This window comes from Corythoichthys intestinalis, chromosome 12 (genome assembly GCF_030265065.1).
Source record: "Corythoichthys intestinalis isolate RoL2023-P3 chromosome 12, ASM3026506v1, whole genome shotgun sequence".
Classification (NCBI taxonomy): domain Eukaryota; kingdom Metazoa; phylum Chordata; class Actinopteri; order Syngnathiformes; family Syngnathidae; genus Corythoichthys; species Corythoichthys intestinalis.
In genome coordinates this window covers 50,163,459-50,183,565 of record NC_080406.1, presented here as the reverse complement: position 1 = coordinate 50,183,565, position 20,107 = coordinate 50,163,459, and the positions used below count along the sequence as shown (strand labels likewise).

The following is a 20,107-nucleotide window of genomic DNA, read 5'->3' as shown; positions in this document are numbered from 1 at the left end:
GTTCTCCAACTTTGCAGTGTTGGTGTACCCAGTTTTTTTTTTTTTTTTACTGTCCTGAATATTTTTTATTTTCTAGAAATTTTATATTCTATTTACATGATGTTCACAATTGAGAGCTGCTGGAAAACTATTTCACAGTGCCAAGTACAGCGATGATAAAATTCCTTTGAACTGTCGATGAGCCTGGTTGTCATGTGAAAAACAAGCCCAACTCATGTTTTTTGCTAAAAGTTAAACTATAGTTGTGTTCAAAATTATTCACCCCCCCCCCCCCCCCCCACAGTGGATAAGTGTTTTTGCAGGTTTGACATTCATTTTTCATCTTGCTTATAATCACATCAAAAAATGACATGTCAAATAGACAAATACAAGTGAAACAACAAAAATATTTTGGGGATTATTCCAATTAATGGCCTGTCTGTGATTAGCTCATTGACAAAATTATTCAACCCCGCAAGTCCACCACTCTTAAGAACAAAGGTTTCCTTCAGGTGTTGTCAAACAGCTGATGAAAACATCCGTAAATGTGAACGTAAAGATGCACCGATACCGATACTAGTATCGACAGAGGGGGCCGATCCGGCCCTAAATGGTGGTATCGGTATCGGCGAGTACCAACAAAAGGGCGCCAATACCATTTACCGGTCAAGTATTATAACACTTGAGTGCAGCCTTTTTTTCTCCTGATGCTCACTACACTTTCTGTTGTGTGATGACACGTGATCACTTTGCATGCCAAGTAGCTATCACTATTGGCCTGCTCCAGACCAATGAGAGCGGGCCATTAGCCTCTCTTAACCAATGCTAAGGCAGCTTTTTCACATGTAGGAAAAACAAACTTCGAGAGGATAATGTCGGCGGTCTGGAAATATTTAATTTTATAATCTCCGTCGAGTACAATGGCTGCATGCAAGATTTGCGGCCTGAAAGTTTCGAGAGGTGGAGTTAAATCGGCCAGTTTCAACACTTCGAACCTGATAAAACATTTGAAGACGAAACGTAATTGAACACAAAAAGTTTGAGGCTACAACAGCAGCAACTGCTACCAAGAGAAAGGGGGCTGGACCGGGGCAATAAACCTTGGTCAGCTCACTTGGTCTACTTTACTTTTATTGTCTTTTACTGTAAGAAATGCCACAGTAATTTGAGACCTGTTTCAAAAGTAGTGTTGCCACCTTTCAGAAATAGAAATAAGGGACCCCCCCCCCCCGCGCCCAAAGCCGTACAGGCGACAAAAAAAAAAGAGGCATCTCCAAAACTCCTAAAATGCATAGAAATGTATCTGTTTATATATATTCCGTATTGGTTCAATACGGAACGCAACTTTTAATTCCCAATTCGGAACGATTCCTTATTTCAAAGGACGGGTGGCAAGCCGATTGAAAAGTTCTGTAGAAGTAAGCAAAGTAAGCTAAGCTAACTGGCTGAGTGTGTGTTGCTGCTGGTACACAGAGAGGGAGGCTGTGGTCAATTATTATTACTTGTAATTTCGTGAAAGTTGCACTGTTTGGCCTTTGAGAGCCAAAACTCAGGGTTTAAAAAAGTTGATTTATTATTCATTAATCGTATCCAGGTATCGGTATCGGGGCCAAAAAATGGTATCTGTGCAACACTATGTGAACGGAACGCTACTGAGCAGCAATTAAGCAGATTTAAAATTACTGTGACACATGGCTCTTCTTGGCAGTTGATGACATCTTTACAACATGGTGAAGTCCAAGGAATGGTCAAACAAGTTCAGAGAGGAGGTCATTTCAACTAATAAGCAAGAATATGGATATAAAAAGATAGCAAAAGGACTAAAAATTTCAAGAGACACAATAGGGAACATCGTCCGCAAGTTTAAAGCTAAAGGCAAAGTGGAAACAGTACCTAGGTGTGGTAGAAAGAGGTCACTGTCTGCAACTACTGTGCGATACCTGAAGCGAAAGGTGGAGAAAAATCCCCGGGTGACAGCTGAGGAACTACGACAGGACATGTCATCGGAAGGAATTCAGGTTTCATCCCAGATAATAAGACACCTACTGCGAAATGATGGCTTCCATGCAAGAACTCCCAGAACTCCCTGCTGACTCCAAAGCACAAGAAGTATGCCAAAAACCATGTGGACAAACCACAATGGTTTTGGGATACTGTTCTCTGTAGTGATGAGACCAAATTGGAACTTTTTGGACCAATGGATCAACAGTACGTGTGGAGGAGAAAGAATGATGCCAATAAAGAAAAGAACACCCTGTCTACTGTGAAGTGCGGTGGGGGGTCAGTCATGATCTTGGGTTGTGTTGCTTCTTCAGGTACAGGGAATCTTCAGCGTGTGCAAGGTATTATGAATTCAGTTCAATACCAGGAGATCTTGGATGCAAATATCACGCAGTCATTGACAAAGCCTTCTAACAGGACAATGATCCTAAGCATACCTCAACATCTATCACATCTTGGTTGCAAAAGAAGTGCTGGAAGATCTGGTGGTAGTTGAAGAAGGCAGTTGCAGCACAGAAGCCCAAAAATGTTAATGAACTGGAGGCCTTTGCCCATGAGGAATAGGCATAGATACCTGTGGATCACTGTAATAAACTTGTCTAAAGGATGTTATTGTTGCAAAGGATGTTGTACTATGTACTTAAGTTACAGTGCCTTGCAAAAGTATTCGGCCCCCTTGAATCTTGCAACCTTTCGCCACATTTCAGGCTTCAAACATAAAGATATGAAATTTAATTTTTTTGTCAAGAATCAACAACAAGTGGGACACAATCGTGAAGTGGAACAACATTTATTGGATAATTTAAACTTTTTCAACAAATAAAAAACTGAAAAGTGGGGCGTGCAATATTATTCGGCCCCTTTACTTTCAGTGCAGCAAACTCACTCCAGAAGTTCAGTGAGGATCTCTGAATGATCCAATGTTGTCTTAAATGACCGATGATGATAAAGAGAATCCACGTGTGTGTAATCAAGTCTCCGTATGAATGCACCTGCTCTGTGATAGTCTCAGGGTTCTGTTCAAAGTGCAGAGAGCATTATGAAAACCAAGGAACACACCAGGCAGGTCCGAGATACTGTTGTGGAGAAGTTCAAAACCGGATTTGGATACAAAAAGATTTCCCAAGCTTTAAACATCTCAAGGAGCACTGTGCAAGCCATCATATTGAAATGGAAGGAGCATCAGACCACTGCAAATCTACCAAGACCCGGCCGTCCTTCCAAACTTTCTTCTCAAACAAGGTGAAAACTGATCAGAGATGCAGCCAAGAGGCCCATGATCACTCTGGATGAACTGCAGAGATCTACAGCTGAGGTGGGAGAGTCTGTCCATAGGACAACAATCAGTCGTACACTGCACAAATCTGGCCTTTATGGAAGAGTGGCAAGAAGAAAGCCATTTCTCAAAGATATCCATAAAAAGTCTCGTTTAAAATTTGCCACAAGCCACCTGGGAGACACACCAAATATGTGGAAGAAGGTTCTCTGGTCAGATGAAACCAAAATTGAACTTTTTGGCCACAATGCAAAACGATATGTTTGGCGTAAAAGCAACAGAGCTCATCACCCTGAACACACCATCCCCACTGTCAAACATGGTGGTGGCAGCATCATGGTTTGGGCCTGCTTTTCTTCAGCAGGGACAGGGAAGATGGTTAAAATTGACGGGAAGATGGATGCAGCCAAATACAGGAACATTCTGGAAGAAAACCTGTTGGTATCTGCACAAGACCTGAGACTGGGACGGAGATTTATTTTCCAACAGGACAATGATCCAAAACATAAAGCCAAATCTACAATGGAATGGTTAAAAAATAAACGTATCCAGTTGTTAGAATGGCCAAGTCAAAGTCCAGACCTGAATCCAATCGAGAATCTGTGGAAAGAGCTAAGGACTGCTGTTCACAAACACTCTCCATCCAACCTCACTGAGCTCGAGCTGTTTTGCAAGGAAGAATGGGCAAGAATGTCAGTCTCTCGATGTGCAAAACTGATAGAAACATACCCCAAGCGACTTGCAGCTGTAATTGGAGCAAAAGGTGGCGCTACAAAGTATTAACGCAAGGGGGCCGAATAATATTGCACGCCCCACTTTTCAGTTTTTTATTTGTTAAAAAAGTTTAAATTATCCAATAAATTTTGTTCCACTTCACGATTGTGTCCCACTTGTTGTTGATTCTTGACAAAAAATAAAAATGTTATATCTTTATGTTTGAAGCCTGAAATGTGGCGAAAGGTTGCAAGGTTCAAGGGGGCCGAATACTTTTGCAAGGCACTGTATACATACCTAAGGGGTTGAATAATTTTGTCAATGAAGGAATCACAGAAAGGCCATAAATTGGAATATTCCAAAAAATACATTTGTTATTTCAGTTGTATTCGTCTATTTACTTAATGTGACTATAAACAAGATGAAAAATAAATGTCAAACAATAATGGCTAGCAAGCAAGCGGCTATCTAGAGTATGACCCACAGCTGTTGCTTTTTTCTCATACATTTTGTAGGTATCACTTTCAAAACTACAATCCTATAATTGCACAACACCGCTCCCTGGTGATTGATTCATAGCAACTGTGACAACCAACTCTGATGTCAACCTACCCTGTTCTCATCTGTGTGTGTGTGTGTGTTTGCCTGTGTGTCATTCAATCTGTATACATACCCTAAAAAACGAAGTATGATATTTTCAATATCAAAGGATGTTTATTGTACGTGTAAACTTTTGTATAATGTCACACTTCAGAGTGTCCAGAACCACCCAGTGTCGCGGCTATCATCGGGGGTTCTATTGCGTCCGTGGCTCTCATCGGCATCTTGTTGTTATTGCTGATTAAGCTGCTTATCTACATGAAAGATCTGAAAGAGTTCAGGAAGTTTGAAAATGAAAAGAAGAAATCCAAATGGGCAGAGGTGAGATAGTTTCTAAGATATTAACTTTTACCACTTGAGAATCTCGTCATATGTTCTCTACATATTACATTGTTTTATTAATGTGCCCCTCCAGACTAAATGGTCTAGTCTAGTTTACTAATCCAAAGATACTCTCTGCAATCATCTGAAACATACAGGCAACTATTAGTCCCAGTATGCCCAGTAGTTTTGACACAGAACCCATCAAAAGAGTGTTCCTCACTGAGCTACAAGACGATTTGAGCTCAGACTGTGACGTTACCCGAGGTGTTTACACTGTCGCGAGGCAATACCTCCTTATCCCATTCACAAGTGGCTCTACCAAGTTGTCGGAGCCTGGTGTGAGAACATTGCACGAATTTCCAAAAGATACCCCAACTAGGAATGCCTGGGAGAGTTTTGTCCCCCGAGGGGATCGTCGAAATCGACTCGTCTCTGCTGTGATCATTTCCACCCAGACTGCTATGAAAATTGCTGTGCCAGCGACATACCCCGAAGTCACCTAGCACACTAGCCACCATTATTGTTATTAGCTACTACCTAATATCTCTAAGGCTAGGTTTATACCGCAGGTCTTCATGTACTAATCTGATTTTTTTCGTGTTTTTCCGATTTGAGTGAGGCATTAACGTGACAGTCTGAACGTGACAAGTCGCATCGAAGTGGATCATTTCAAATCCGACACTTGGACACTTTCGTATGTGGTTTAAATCCGATCTGGGCCACATTTTTCCAGAAATTGGCGGTAGTCTGAACTGTCAAGTCTCGCAAATCGGAATTCATGCAGCAATTACGTCAGCCACCAAAGAGCAAAAGCAGCACGCAAGACGGCAGCGATGCAGCTGTTCATTAGCAGTAGAACCTAGCGTGAACTCGGCTTTTACTACGCTGGGGGCGGGCTTGACCACTGTCATAAAACATACAATGAAGAAAAGAATGAGCCTGATATTGCTCGGTTTCTTACTATGTGCCAAATGAGCAATATTTCAACAGTGCTTACATGGCCGAGTCGGGGCAAACTGACGCACACACATAAGCGTTACCTGTCATGCACGCACAGTGCGTAGTTATTTGTTTTAATGCTTCTGCGCATGCGGGTCAGTTTGCTCAGCGCATCTCAGACTGTGAATTAGTGCGCATACGTATTACTTGAACGGGCTCAATGGACAAAGGCAGTCTGAACGGGCACACCAAATAAACAGATATGACGAAAAGTCAGATTTGTGCATTAAGACCTGCAGTATGAACCTAGCCTAAGTCTCCTTGCATCCATCCCCAACATATCTTGACATATTGACATAGGCAACGGCGTAGGTTTTTGGTCTCAACATTGGTAGGGACATTATAAGAGCATAACCTGCATGTACACTTTTTGCCGGGGGTGGGACATTAAAAAGACCAAACAGATTGGAAGAACGGGTGTCAGGACTACATTTCTCACGAATAAGAACCAAATTAATTGATAGGCTGAATGATCAATTCAAAATAAATCTGTATTGACTTATACTAACTTTGATATCTATTGGTTCAAGTGATACACTGTTCGATTCAAACCTTTGTTTTCAAAAACAACTAAAGTAACATTTTGAAAACTTCCAGAATAAATGTCTGGATTTTATTAGCAAATTTAAATTGCAATATTTGAACATAACATATTAACTGGGGCTGTCAAAATTATCACGTTAACGGGCGGTAATTAATTTTTTAAATTAATCACGTTAAAATATTTGACGCAATTAACTCACATGCCCCGCTCAAACATATTAAAATGACAGCACAGTGCAATGCCAACTTGTTACTTGTGTTTTTTTTAGTTTTGTCACCCTCTGCTGGCGCTTGGGTGCGACTGATTTTATGGGCTTAAGCACCCATGAGCATTGTGTAATTATTGACATCAACAATGGCGGGCTACTAGTTTATTTTTTGATTGAAAATTTTACAAATTTTATTAAAACGAAAACATTAAGAGGGGTTTTAATATAAAATTTCTATAACTTGTACTAACATTTATCTTTTAAGAACTACAAGTCTTTCTATCCATGGATCGCTTTATCAGAATGTTAATAATGTTAATGCCATCTTGTTGATTTATTGTTATGATAAACAAATACAGTACTTATGTACCGTATGTTGAATGTATATATCCATCTTGTGTCTTTCCGTTCCAACAATAATTTACAGAAAAATATGGCATATTTTATAGATGGTTTGAATTGTGATTAATTGCGATTAATTAATTTTTAAGCTGTAATTAGCTCGATTAAAAATTTTAATCGTTTGACAGCCCTAATATCAACATACACAACAAATACAAACTTGTTAATAATCTCTTAACTATCCAGGAATGCAAAAAATAAACATTTGTCTTAAGACCACTCAACTTTGTCTCTCTAAAAAAAAAAATATATATATATATATATATATATATATATATATATATATATATATATATATATATATATATATATATATAACTGAAAAAGTATCTTGGGGAATAACAAAAATAAATAAAAATGGAGCCTTCCTTCAGGTAAAACACAACTCCTTTTGGCCACAAGCACAGCCAAACTCAACAAAAAAATGAAAGCTCCTTTAGGCTGCTTTAAGACCAGATAAATGAATTAAAAATGAAAATTGGGGAGAAGGTGATAAACCTCGGTTCACTGCATTTCTCCCAGTTTAATGTTAACAATAGAAAATATAGTGGAGGACAATTCTCTGTAAGCAGCTTCCTACTCGAGTTTTGCAAGCTAGCAAATTCACACAGTTTAATGTTATTCTATGCTAGTGGTGTGTTCCCCACTTGTACAACATTAACATCTTTTTACATTACTTACAGCTGCTGCTGCTGGCCCACAAAAAAACTGCGGAGGCGGCATGTTGTCGACATGTATTTCTGTCGGGGCTGTGCATGCATGCGTGTGTGTTTGGGGTGGGGGGGGTCAAGTTATCAGCCAATCAAATGTGCATTTGAGGGGAAACAAAATGGACTGGCACATTCAGCAAGTTAAAAGGGGTAAATGTAAGTCTGAAAAAAATGAAAATAATTCACTTATTAATGGTAGGGTCAATTGAATTCTATCCTGACAACATATGGGAAGACAATCTAAATGACCTATATAACTGAAATTATTATGTAATACAAATAAGGTTGCATAAAAGTTGGTGGGGACAATTTCAGAATTCTGAAAACATGGTAGTGTTATGTCCCTACTGTCCCTATGCAAACCTGCGCCCTTGCTTTAATCACATACAGGCATATATCGGCAAAATGTATTACAGTACTTTCATTCAGGGCTAAAAATGCTATTGTTTGTTTGCTATTTTTATTTGTATATTTTAATTGACTGCTTTTTTTTTTTTTTTTTTTACAGTATATCTATGTTTTGCTGATTTAAATGTGATGTAAAGCATTTTTAGTTTTACTTTGTGTTGAATTGAGCTATAGGCCTACTATAAATTTGTCTAGCAAAAGGCCTTAACCTACCAATAATCCAAATCTGGTAGGTTGCAAGCAGCAGTTCGACCCAATACTCCTCTTGTTGCACAGCACCCTCCTCCACAAGATCTGTCTCATTAGTTTCAAATCAGAAAGCGTTTCATTTTTTGTTATAAGTAACTACAGCGGGTGTATATTTTGTTTGTGTTTGTCCTCTTCTGTAAAGTTTAACCCAGATGCTCAGAGTGTTCCTGGCTTTCGTAACATTGTCATTTATCTGTTAACAGGCAGACAATCCACTTTTCCAGAATGCCACCACTACTGTGACCAATCCAACCTTCACTGGAGAAAAATAGGCACCGCCTCTTCAAGATACCACAAAGTGTGTTACATCAAATGAAAGATGTTTCTCCCCAAAAAACTGCTTTAAATATCTTCTTCTATGCCGGCCTGACAGGGTCATCTTGTTTGAATCTACAAAATCCCCTAAACTAATGTTTTGTTAATTTACAGAAGGCGGCACGGCGAGTGGTTAGGTTATCCGCCTCACATCGAAGTAGCATATAAATAATGTATTTAATGATCTTTTTTTTTTTTTTTAATCTTCTGTTGTTGTCTACTCTTCCTTGCTCTCTGTAGCTGTCCAGCCGTTTTCTCTGACTAAACAACACAATACAAGCAACTACAATTGGAGTACACCAAACTCCTACGATGTGGCACAATAAAACTATTAAGCCTATAAAGACACCCAGATTCCCATTTTCCATGTCTAAACAGCTGAAAGGGCATGTTTAAAAAAAGAAGAAAAAAAAAAATAGACCAATGTAAAGTTACAAGAAGGAAGCTATTTTTTGTTGTCTTTAGCAACGAATTCAAATATATTTTTACAATCAAACCTTCTTTAGAGAAAAAGGCAGAATTATTAGCGCTTGCACTGGATGTAATATGTTTATAGACTGATGATATGATATTGTAGTAGGCTACAGAGTTGGGTAGTCGCCAAATATTTTAATCAACGGATCAAGAGTAGTGAAATTACATTACTCTAGTAGAAGTAAAAAAGTAATTCAAAAATTAACTCAAGTACAAGTGAAAAAGTATTCATTGAAAAGAATACTCAAGTACTGAGTAACATTGTGAGTAACTGCTTACATTGTCTGATTTTTAACAAGAAGATGGTATATTTTATTTCTCAGCACAATGCCATCTATATAAACTGTTATTATTATACTGTATTAACTGTACTATAACCTTTTATATGACCATATTATGACCATATTAAGCCAAAAAGATGACACAAAAATTGACAAATTCAGACCAGAACAACACTTGAAACATCACCCATCCTTTAATCCTAAAACATTAGTAACTGTTGCATCTTGTGCCTTATTGAGATAACAATGTCAGCCATTTGTTTTTTGGGACCATGTTACCATGCTGATACACTTGAACCACTTTTGAAATGGTTTTGATTCCTTTTTCCCCCTTTATGCACTGTAGAGTGATCAAATTTTGACTGAAATTAAATATGATTATTGATATGATCATGAATATGATTTTTTGTGGAAAAAAACAACAACAGAAAGCATCACCCGTCCAAGGAGCATGAGCGCCCTCTAGTGGAGAAAAAAAAAACATTGTTACCTCTGATCGGTATAATAGAGCATGTGGTTATGAGACGAAAAATAAAGTCAATATGTAGAATAAAGAGGAAAAATGTAAAGACTCTAGTTTAGCCCAAAGTAGCGGAGTAAGAATAGCGTTTATTCTTCGCAAATCTACTCAATTAAAAAGTATTGCGTTGTAACACTTTAAGAAGTACATTTTTCTCAAAAAGTTACTCAAGTAAATGTAACTGAGTAAATCTAACGTGTTACTACTCACCTCTGGTAGGCTATATGCATTAATATTTTTTCTTTTACTACTACAATTATGGTTTTATATTTCTATGTACTGTTTTGTCTACTGTTCCATATTGTACAAGAAAAGTGATAAGTAAAGTGTTTTTAAAAAAGCGATAGTCGTTACTATTCACACTCCATACCAGTAAATGGCGGTAATGTTTCATACCAACCACCAGACAATGACAAAAGAAGAAGCAGCAGAAGAAGAAAAAAAACGAAGAAGAAGACGCATGGGTAGCGACTGCACTCATGGCTTTCACTGCTATTTCTGGAGAGTGGTTTTTGCTGGCATGTGGCACCAAATTTATAGCTGCTCACTTGACGGAAGACCGGTGAGTAGAGTTACAATGTTGGTGATGAAATTAAAAATGCTCCGTCCTAACTCACCTGACGTGAGTCTCTTCAAAAATGATTAATTCCTGTAGCCTCCTCAGGTCAAGTAATTTAGGAATAAGCTAGTTTTTTCCCCTGCTTCATCGGAGTCTTATCTAGTGCTGTGTGATATGGACAATTTTATATCACAATTCTGTTTTATATAATATTATAATGAGAAATTATACAATGAGTGTGATAACGTCCCAACTTTACTGCATTATGCTATTATTTTTTATTTTGCAAGTTTTCTCGGATTCCGAATAGTTTCACTTGAGATTTGAATTCACTTGCTTCTTTTCTGTAATCTACCATAAACGAGTGCATCTAGCTTGATGTACGTTGTTATTCAGACGTATAGCAAAAATGTTTTACGTTGTTTTTTTTGTTTGTTTTTTTTTTGTTCCAAACAAAATATACAAACAAATTGTTGATCTCTTTACAAAGTTTTTCATTTATGAATAGTGAAAGGGCTGGGGAAAATGTTTTTTCATTATTTATTTATTTTTTTAACTTTATTTACACAAAAACAACTACAAATAATGGGCGAACAATTCACATACAATCAACAGATTTACAACAACAACAACAACATTTTTTAACACAAGCCGTACTGTTTGCAAAGTCTTTTGGTCCTTATAGCTTTGGGGTTCAAAGAGGAACTTAAATCGTCCAAATATAAAGAAAACATTTTCCCAAAAACACGAAAATTTGGTCTTTGATTAGCATATTTTACACAGTGAATGTGAATTTTAGCCAACATTAAAATAAGATTTACAATATATCTTTTATCCATTTCTGGTTCGTCAACGTTGGATAGGCCAAACAAAATATGTCTAAAAACAATTTTCAATGATGGCACAACTTTGGAATTAATATAATTCTTCAGGTCAACCCAAAAGATGTGGGAGTAAGTACATTCCCAAAACAAATGGGAAATAGTTTCCTCTGCATTTGCACAAAAAGAACATAATGTCTCAATATTAATTTTAAATTTAACCATTGTCGTCTTTACAGGATAACACCTGTGAAGTAATTTGAGTGTGATTTCTTTTACTTTATTTCATAGTAAATATTTTTTTAGGCAAAAGCCAAGTATGTTTCCATTCAATATTTTCGTATAAATTATTCCAATAAGGAATTGCTGCAGGTTTGGAAACTATCTCCTTTTGAATAAGTCCTCTCAAAAAATTGTTGGCTGGGAAAAATGTTGGAGTAAAAAAATTGCTTCTGGTGACGCACCTTAAATGTGTCAAATAGTGCTTCAAGATAAAACTACACAGTGTAAACAGAAGCACTGTAACATGCATATTTTTGCTCAGATGTAGAGCTATCTAATTATCTCAAATTTATAAGTGGTTTTAACTTTGAAGACTATATTAAGTTAGCAGAATGATGAATTGGTTGATATTCGAACAAATTTGGTTATCTTTGTCCTATGGAGATTACATGTCTTGTATTTGATCATATTACCTATTGTCTTGCATGCATCACTCACGTACGAGTTGGCAGGAGGAGCCAGTTGACAAACTCCCAAAACTTTGTACGGCAATAATAGTCTTACATCGATAGAGGAATTATCGAGCTTGTTGTCATGAGCGATTTAAAAACAATACTAAGCTAATGTCACATTGAGTAAGAAAGGAATTATCCCGTACTCACTCACATGACACATCTTTATCGTGCACATGCAAAACCAAGGGTGGAGGGGTTACTGGAATGGGCCATTGGTTCCTGTACCTATCCCACATGCACAGGTCCACTGTAATTTATTGTGTACAGTAATCATACATTTATTTACTTAATAAACTAAATGAATGGAATGTTCCAATTCAACCAAATATATTTTGTATTGCAGAGAGCCATTTGTATTTGACTGCAGCACTGCCAAGAAAAGTAAAGATGATTCAACGGTGGATGGCAATAGGTAAAATGAACAGCAAAGTCAAACTAAACATGTAAACATGAGTAAAGTTGTCATTTTTATATACCCCTAATCACACAACGGCAGTATTAATTCAATACATCTGCAACAGAAGATAAACAGTTCTTGGAATAACCATTTTTGTCTTTTTTCTTATTCTCAACCTCAGCCTTGAAAGTGACAGAATACTGGCCTTCACTGTTTCGCCATCTGGAAAACGGGTGGCACTAACTGATGACTCCAAAAGACTGGTCCTGTTTCAGTATGAGCATTCCTGGCAACATGTTAGTACTAGGTAAATGCTATATTATACAGTATATCATATACACTCACCAGCCACTTTATCAGGCATACCTCTCTTTATAACGCAAATTTCTAATCAGCCAATCACATTGCAGAAACTCAATGTAGACAGTGTTTCCCCTAAGATTTTTTGAAGCTGCGGTGGTGGGCTGCATCGGAGTCGGACTGCCTCACCATGTCATGCCACGGCAAAATTGCGTCATATCATGACATTTTTTTTCACATTATGCTTTCCAAAAATAACCATGACAAAGATCTATTTGAGATATTTCATGAGCCAGGCTAATGTCGTAGCTCTCAGCTACGGTTCATGTACGTAAAATGCGTAGCTGATTACAGTTACATTACCCTACGTAATAATACGACTGTTTTTTCTCGTAGCAATAGTATGACTTACATTTCGTAGTCCTTTTTCCTTTTATTTGGCCTTAATATGTACTACATTAACACAACAATAATAGTACTTCTGTTAATGGACCAATGGCTATAATGAGTTCAGTTATAGAGGTCATTTAGATTGTCTTCACATATTTTGTAAGGATAGAATTGACCCTACCATTATTAAGTGAATTACTTTCATGATGTTCAGCCTTATACTGACACCATTTTTCCCCCTCAAACGCACGTTTGATTGGCAGATGACTAAATTCCCTTGTTTTCAATCTACTAGAAATAAGTGAAATTATCTGCCAGTGCTTTAAGTAAATTTTACTCAGATTACTTGAAATATTATTTTCAGACAGCTATTTTTCAACACACTTATTTTAAGCAAAAAAAAAAAAAAAAAAGCTTTTTGTCAGGAATGGTTTTAAAGGGTATCAAAACACTAAGGGGCTGTGAGATATCAATAGAACCGTTATGTGGCAAGATAACAAATATTAATAAAGTTAACAAAAAAATAAATCGCATTCATGAGCAATTATCGAAAATAGATCGAAAATTGCGAACATTTCCGAAAGTATTCCGGAAACAGCCGAATGGGGCGGAGACGTCATAACAAGGAAACGAAAGGTCGAGGCAGGTGCAATCGTTGTTTATCGACGAGAGAGTTGCGTTCCTGTTTTATCAAAAAATCGCTAAAATGGTTCAAACCTGTCATGCTATGTGGTCTACAAATAGCCATTTGTCGCAATGTAGTACCCATGAGTTCCCGAACGCGAGAAAAAGAGCTGGACTACGCAGACAAAGAGTAAAGTTCGTCGGTGCTAAGAGGGCTAATTTTGCAGACCCAGCCTCCGGCACGGTTTTTCTGTGGTGCGCATTTTACACCTGAAAGCTATTCGAACTGTGGATAAATGAAATCAGGTTTTGCTAAGAAATTGCTGCTGAAAGCAGATGCGGTGCCCACCATACACGCGCGGCCACCTAAATGTCCCGAGATATCAAGAAAGAGGACGATGACTGGCTCTGATGAGACCACCCCAGGCTAACAAAGGAGCGGAGCAGCCAAGCTCGAAATGGCCAGAGTGAGTACTCTTTTATAATAAAAAAAATATCACGCATTGGATATAGGACTGGACACATGTATAAATTATCGCTCGTAAAATATATAGAACAAATCCTCGAATCCCATTCATATTTGTGTCTGTTGGCAGAGCGAAAACCTATGATAGCACAATAAATGATAATTATTCTATACATTACATTATTTTGCGGTCACGGTGTATCAGCTTCACAAAAAGAAATGCAAAACAAACCATTCGGTGTTTCCCACACGATCTGTTGCCGGTGTTTCATCAGTGTGATTGCTCTAAATGATCCTTTCATTAGGCTGCATTGGCTTTCGTTTGGGCTCAAATTGATAACCCAAAACACCAAAGAAAGGTTCATAACTCTCCTCGTCACCATTAGAAGAATGTTCGTGACGTCGGATTCGTCGCTGCAACTAGAAACAAAATTGTCCGCTATCATCGCCGCCATTCAGTACTAAGCACTGAGCCGGTTGTTTCCTTGTAGTGACGTCAAGCACACAATATGCTAGATTTCCGGGATCTCTTGGGCGGGTCCTTTTAGCTTGACAATCGATCCAAATTTCTATCATTTTCTTGGTGTTGCGATGTGTGTAATTACACGAAGTGGCATGATATGAATCCAAAAGGCATGCGTTTATGGATAAATGATGGAATATTAGCATTTCCCCAGGTGTTGTCATACCCTTTAATTCAGCAAGTGATATTCTTCAAAGCATTATTTGAAAGCATTTTTCCCCTTGATTTTGGTGAAAAATAACCAACCTAGATGTATAGGCTTAATAAGAACAAATGGTAATATTTACCTAAAGTAAAATGAATAATCTGACCCGTTAATCTGTTAACTAGTCTTTAACACTCAAAACAAGATGGAGAAAATTATTCGACTAGATTTCATAAAAATCATCGTATTAAAACGTTCTAAATTTGCAGTGTGAAAGTTGGTACGTCAATACAGATATTTTTTTTGCATTGATCATTTAGCTTATCAATTAATTAGGTTCAAAGTGGTGGCGAGAAATTTAGCCTTGACCCCCGTTCACCCAATCTGTTGGGTTTTATTACGGTAATGTCCGTCCCCAGCAAAAAGTGTACATGAAGGTTATGATGTTATATCGTCCCTACCAATATTGAGACCAAACCTACGCCCTTGTAATGGATCCATTTCAAGGAGTAGGGGGAAATTCTACTTGCCGTGTAAAGAGATTTACTAGTTTCGGTGAGAAGGTGAATATTTTTTTGTTGTTGTTGTTCGTGAACTCCATTTCCACACAAACTTACATTGAGGTACCAATTAGCTCAGCAAGGAGAAGTAAGAGTAATTTTTCGAGTGTCCCAGAGCTCGCGAAACTTGTATAAAAAGAGCGCATTTATCAAGGTTTCGTCAGCCGTGATTGCGTATATCCGTCCGCCGAAACAGCCTGGTAGCAGATATAATAAGTACGCCTGCCCCTCTGCTATTGAACGCGTTGTTGATATTAGCGCGGCGGCGCTCTCCCTGGCTCTTGGCGCAATTTCATTCAAACTTGCCGTTCCGTCCAAGACTGCCGTCCACTGCTTACTTTCGCCGAAAAGTCCGATCCAAAATACTGTAATTCCCCGGATGGGGGGAAGAAGGACAGGAGTCTGTATTGGCTTACCCACTTTATTGTGGCAACAATAATAAAGAAAAACAATAACAAAATAACAGCGGGTTTCCGTGACATGCGACCGCTATCTCGCTTCCCTCTACGTCACAGCTCCTCGTCTGAATGTCTCTTAAGGGGGCCTCGCAGATTTAAGGACATTACAATACACAATGAATAGGTTGCCGCTGAACCCTTCACACTAGGCTGCCGCCAGTTTGAAATGGCCGTAAAATTATTATTATTATTTTTTTTTAAAAAACCTCTCTTTTGCACTTCGTGGCGGCTTTGATTTTGGTGTGGCGGTGCGCCACAATAATTAATATGTAGAGGAAACCCTGATAGACATTAGAGGATGACCGATATATCGGCTGGCCAAAATCTGGACTTTTTTCTTTCCAGCATTGGCCGATTAACAAAAAAATTAGCCGATTAAAAAAGGATCTTTATCAGGCATCTGTGTGGGCAGATGTCTGTGGCCGCCGCTGACTGACTGTAGAATCCCGGAAGGACCCTGCAGCAGCTTGAAGGCAGGCTGCTTTCGGAAGCTTCTGGCTTGCCTGGTTTGTAAATATTGTAAAAAAATAAAATAAAAAAACATCTTGAATGAGAGATGTTGCTTTAGCCTTTTAAGGCTCTAAATGTAATCGTAGCGTTAGCGGAGTATGCGTGTTAGCCTAAGCTTTAGCATGGCGAGCATCCTGTTAAACTCTCACTTGTTTACATCTCGTTGTGATGTCCTGTTGGGTTTAATTATTTCAACATAATGTACTGTTTTTGCTGAGTGTGTATAATCATAAAAAGAATGCTGCGTTCGTTCGTTTGGTAGTAAAAAAACATCTTGAATGAGAGATGTTGCTTTAGCCTTTTAAGGCTCTAAATGTAATCGTAGCGTTAGCGGAGTATGCGTGTTAGCCTAAGCTTTAGCATGGCGAGCATCCTGTTAAACTCTCACTTGTTTACATCTCGTTGTGATGTCCTGTTGGGTTTAATTATTTCAACATAATGTACTGTTTTTGCTGAGTGTGTATAATCATAAAAAGAATGCTGCGTTCGTTCGTTTGGTAGCACGATAGAGAATTAATCCTTTAAGTCTCAGGTCATCATTTTAAATTTAAACTGTTGAAGCAATTTAAAAAAATGCCTTTCATAATCTACGTGCTTTAAAAAAAAAGTATACCGGTTTACAAACTCGTCTTTGGATATTGGCGGAATTTTTTTTTTGATATTGGTATTGGCATCGGCATTTGAAAATCCCATATCGGTTGACCTGTAGTAGACACGGTCATGACTGTTGCTGTTCAAACCAGATAATAGATCAGAATGGGGGTAGAAGGGAATTTAAGTGACATTAGTGTCTGCCATGTGATTGGCTAATTAGAAATTTGCATTGTCGAGCAATTGGATAGGCATGCCTAAGAAAAATGGCGGGTGAGTGTATCTTCCACAGTTGGCAATACTTTACGAAATTATTCAATTTTATAGGTGGTTGGTGAGGAGGGGCACATCCTTGGTGTTTACAAAGGCGGAAGACGAGATTCTTGTGGCTGATAAATCGGGCGATGTGTATTCCTTCTCGGTGAAGCAACGGGACAAAGAAGGCGCACTTAAGATGGGTCACCTATCCATGGTTCTAGCTGTGGTAAGGGCACCTGACTAGTTGCATAATAAAGTCAACAAGTCTCAACTACTTTTTTCCTCCGACTCATATGCCCTCTGCCGGAATCCTTCCCTTTTGATACGCCCTTGGTTGCGACTTTGCAGAAGCAAACCGCTAAGAAAATTCTTGTTATTGCACAATTTCAATAGTTATGGCTGTGTGTGAGTCTTTATAATTGATTTTTTAATACCATTTGAAAAAAATTCATCATTTAATTATTACGGGAAAAATGGTGACAGAGGCTGTCTTCCAGCTTTTCCTATAAAAGTAATATGAGTCGGTGTTACTCAATGGAGAGTGATGAAAGAGCCACATGCTGCCCCCAAGCCAGGTGGTGATAAATCCTTAGTTAGATGAGCCTGCCTTTCTGAATAATATTTATGATATGTATTCCCGCTCTTTCTTTTAGACTATGTCAATTAACGATAAGTATATCATCACTGCTGACCGGGATGAAAAAATACGAGTGAGCCACCTTCGTTCTCCGTACAACATACAGTCCTTCTGCCTCGGACACAAACAGTAAGTATTGTTGCAGTTATCATTTTTGGGGAGAACACAAAATACTTTGGATTCATTGTTACTCTCTCTCAGGTTTGTCAGTTCACTGTTGGTTCCTTCAGGCGATATGCACTGGTTGCTGTCAGGATCAGGGGTATGTTTGCATCACTGTTAATACAAAAATTAAAAGAACATCAGTTTCAAGAATTGCTGTTTTATTTCTTTTTAAATACTTGGTTTTGAATGGCTTCCCAAATAAACCATACCATTGTGTAATAAAAAGGAAATTAGATATTAATGATCACACATAGAAAAAAAAATAGACCTGTGATTACATGTTAAAACAGCATTGATCTCCTCTGAGATGTTTATTTAATTTTCCAATGGAAATAGAAAAACGAAAGAAAAAAAGGGACCTCTAAAGCCGCTAAATTCCCGTGTCAGGTGACGCGGGATTTACCCGTGTCATGGCTTTCAGACATGGGGAAATGTTGTAGGAATAGTGTGCCGCACGAATGTTATTTTTAGATCGCAAGGCTGCGTGACGTCACCATCGTAAACCAGAAAGGTCAACATAGAAGCGCGCTCACATACAACCCATGCTAGTACTGCTTGTTTTCTGCCGGTAATCTTTCAAAAAAGAACATGTCGCGTAAACACTGCTGCTGTGGAACTTGTAGAAGCGACTCTAGATATTAAGACCGTCCACATATAAGGCAATGCACACAAGAAAAAGGTGACGATAAAAAAGCTACCTCTGGATCAGATCGGCTCTTTTTCCCGTCTTTTTCAGCCCTCGACACTCAAGCCATCTCTTTAACTGAACATTTGTACGTTCTTCCACATCTTTTACCCGTGAATTTGGCACCTGGGATAATTTTCGGACAGGATTGGTAGGTTTAGCTCAGTAAACCTCTCGTTCGTACACTATTTACTTGCATCTAGCATGAGAGACAAACGTGAATTTCACCCCCCCAGCAACAGTTGCTAACGTCAAGAATATTATTGAGCAAAGGTGACGTGCTATGTGCGGAACGCTATTACCCTGGTTGGACACTTTCGCTTGTCTCTTCCTTTGCTCTGAGATCCAGTTGCAATTTAATTTTGTTATGTTTCCAGTTTAATTTGGCAATTTCCAGTTAGCTGTATTGATAATTGCAATGTTTGTTTACCGCTTTTTGTCTTACTGCGATGAAAGAGGAAATGACAATCGGCCTGCCATGACATCTATGTCATCAGCCTTCGCGCTGTGACACGGAAATTAAACGGCGTCTTTCACACATGACGCGTCCCGGGTAAATCCCGAACATTATACTAGGACGCGCCCCGGGAAATTGCTTTTAGACATGAGGGCTACCCTTTTAAATCCCGGGATTTAAACAGAGTTCAGCATTTGTCTGAAAAGAGCTATAGAGTCCGCAAACTTTTAAAAGGTTTTTAAGTGCAGTAACAAATTTACTGTGTGAAATGTGCATTCAAAAATACCATGATTGCAGCTTGTTACTTTTTAAAACACTGATTTTGCAATTAGTTTCCATTCCCCCTTTCAAAATACATTTAATAATTGTTGAACAAAATGTTTTTACTGACTTCTGCTTTCATACAAAAATCAAAGCTGCTAGCGACCTTAAACCAAAACAGGCATCTCCCTTTGGCATATAGGAGTCTCAATGAGCAGCTGCATCAAAAAATTCAAAGTCGTTTCCTAATAAAATCCCGATTAATTATTTTTATGTATGTAGAAGAAAACCTAAATTGGCTGCAAAATGCTCAGATTTTACGCTAGATGCACAAAAATCTCCAAACGCATAAATAATCACCTATATTTTCAGGATTAGTAGCAATATTTAACATATGTTTTTGCCCAAAATAGCGACTTAATTTTTTTTTATTTAGTGCAACTTCAACTTGAACAGTTTTCAACAGCTAATAAATCACTCAATTTTCACATCAGAAACTTAATACTTGAGGAAAGCAAGCAGAATCATCTTAGTTGTACTCAACAAAAGCACATTTTGC

General features: G+C 38.2%; 2 protein-coding genes across 9 annotated transcripts in view; both read left to right on the top strand.

Annotated features, from left to right (window-relative positions):
* The window catches only part of itgb2 (integrin, beta 2), a 46,497-nt gene extending 36,228 nt beyond the window's left edge, over nucleotides 1-10,269 (top strand). For both annotated transcript variants that reach the window (XM_057852372.1, XM_057852371.1), the window contains 2 exons: nucleotides 4,725-4,891; nucleotides 8,618-10,269. In XM_057852372.1, the coding sequence (XP_057708355.1) occupies nucleotides 4,725-4,891; nucleotides 8,618-8,686 (236 nt within the window). In that variant the 3' untranslated portion in view covers nucleotides 8,687-10,269. The remainder of the gene's footprint in view (nucleotides 1-4,724; nucleotides 4,892-8,617) is intronic.
* A 127-nt stretch (nucleotides 10,270-10,396) lies between these two features.
* wdr4 (WD repeat domain 4) overlaps nucleotides 10,397-20,107 on the top strand; it is a 36,858-nt gene continuing 27,147 nt past the window's right edge. For 6 of the 7 annotated variants that reach the window (XR_009066325.1, XM_057852374.1, XM_057852373.1 and 3 more), the window contains exons 1-6: nucleotides 10,397-10,566; nucleotides 12,465-12,533; nucleotides 12,700-12,825; nucleotides 17,413-17,569; nucleotides 17,997-18,109; nucleotides 18,182-18,242. Coding sequence is in view for 6 of the 7 variants with exons in the window: in XM_057852374.1 (XP_057708357.1) it covers nucleotides 10,484-10,566; nucleotides 12,465-12,533; nucleotides 12,700-12,825; nucleotides 17,413-17,569; nucleotides 17,997-18,109; nucleotides 18,182-18,242 (609 nt within the window). In the remaining variant the exon portion in view is untranslated. Of the gene's footprint in view, nucleotides 10,567-12,464; nucleotides 12,534-12,699; nucleotides 12,826-17,412; nucleotides 17,570-17,996; nucleotides 18,110-18,181; nucleotides 18,243-20,107 lie in introns of those variants that run through there. The other variant, XM_057852377.1, reaches the window with a different exon arrangement.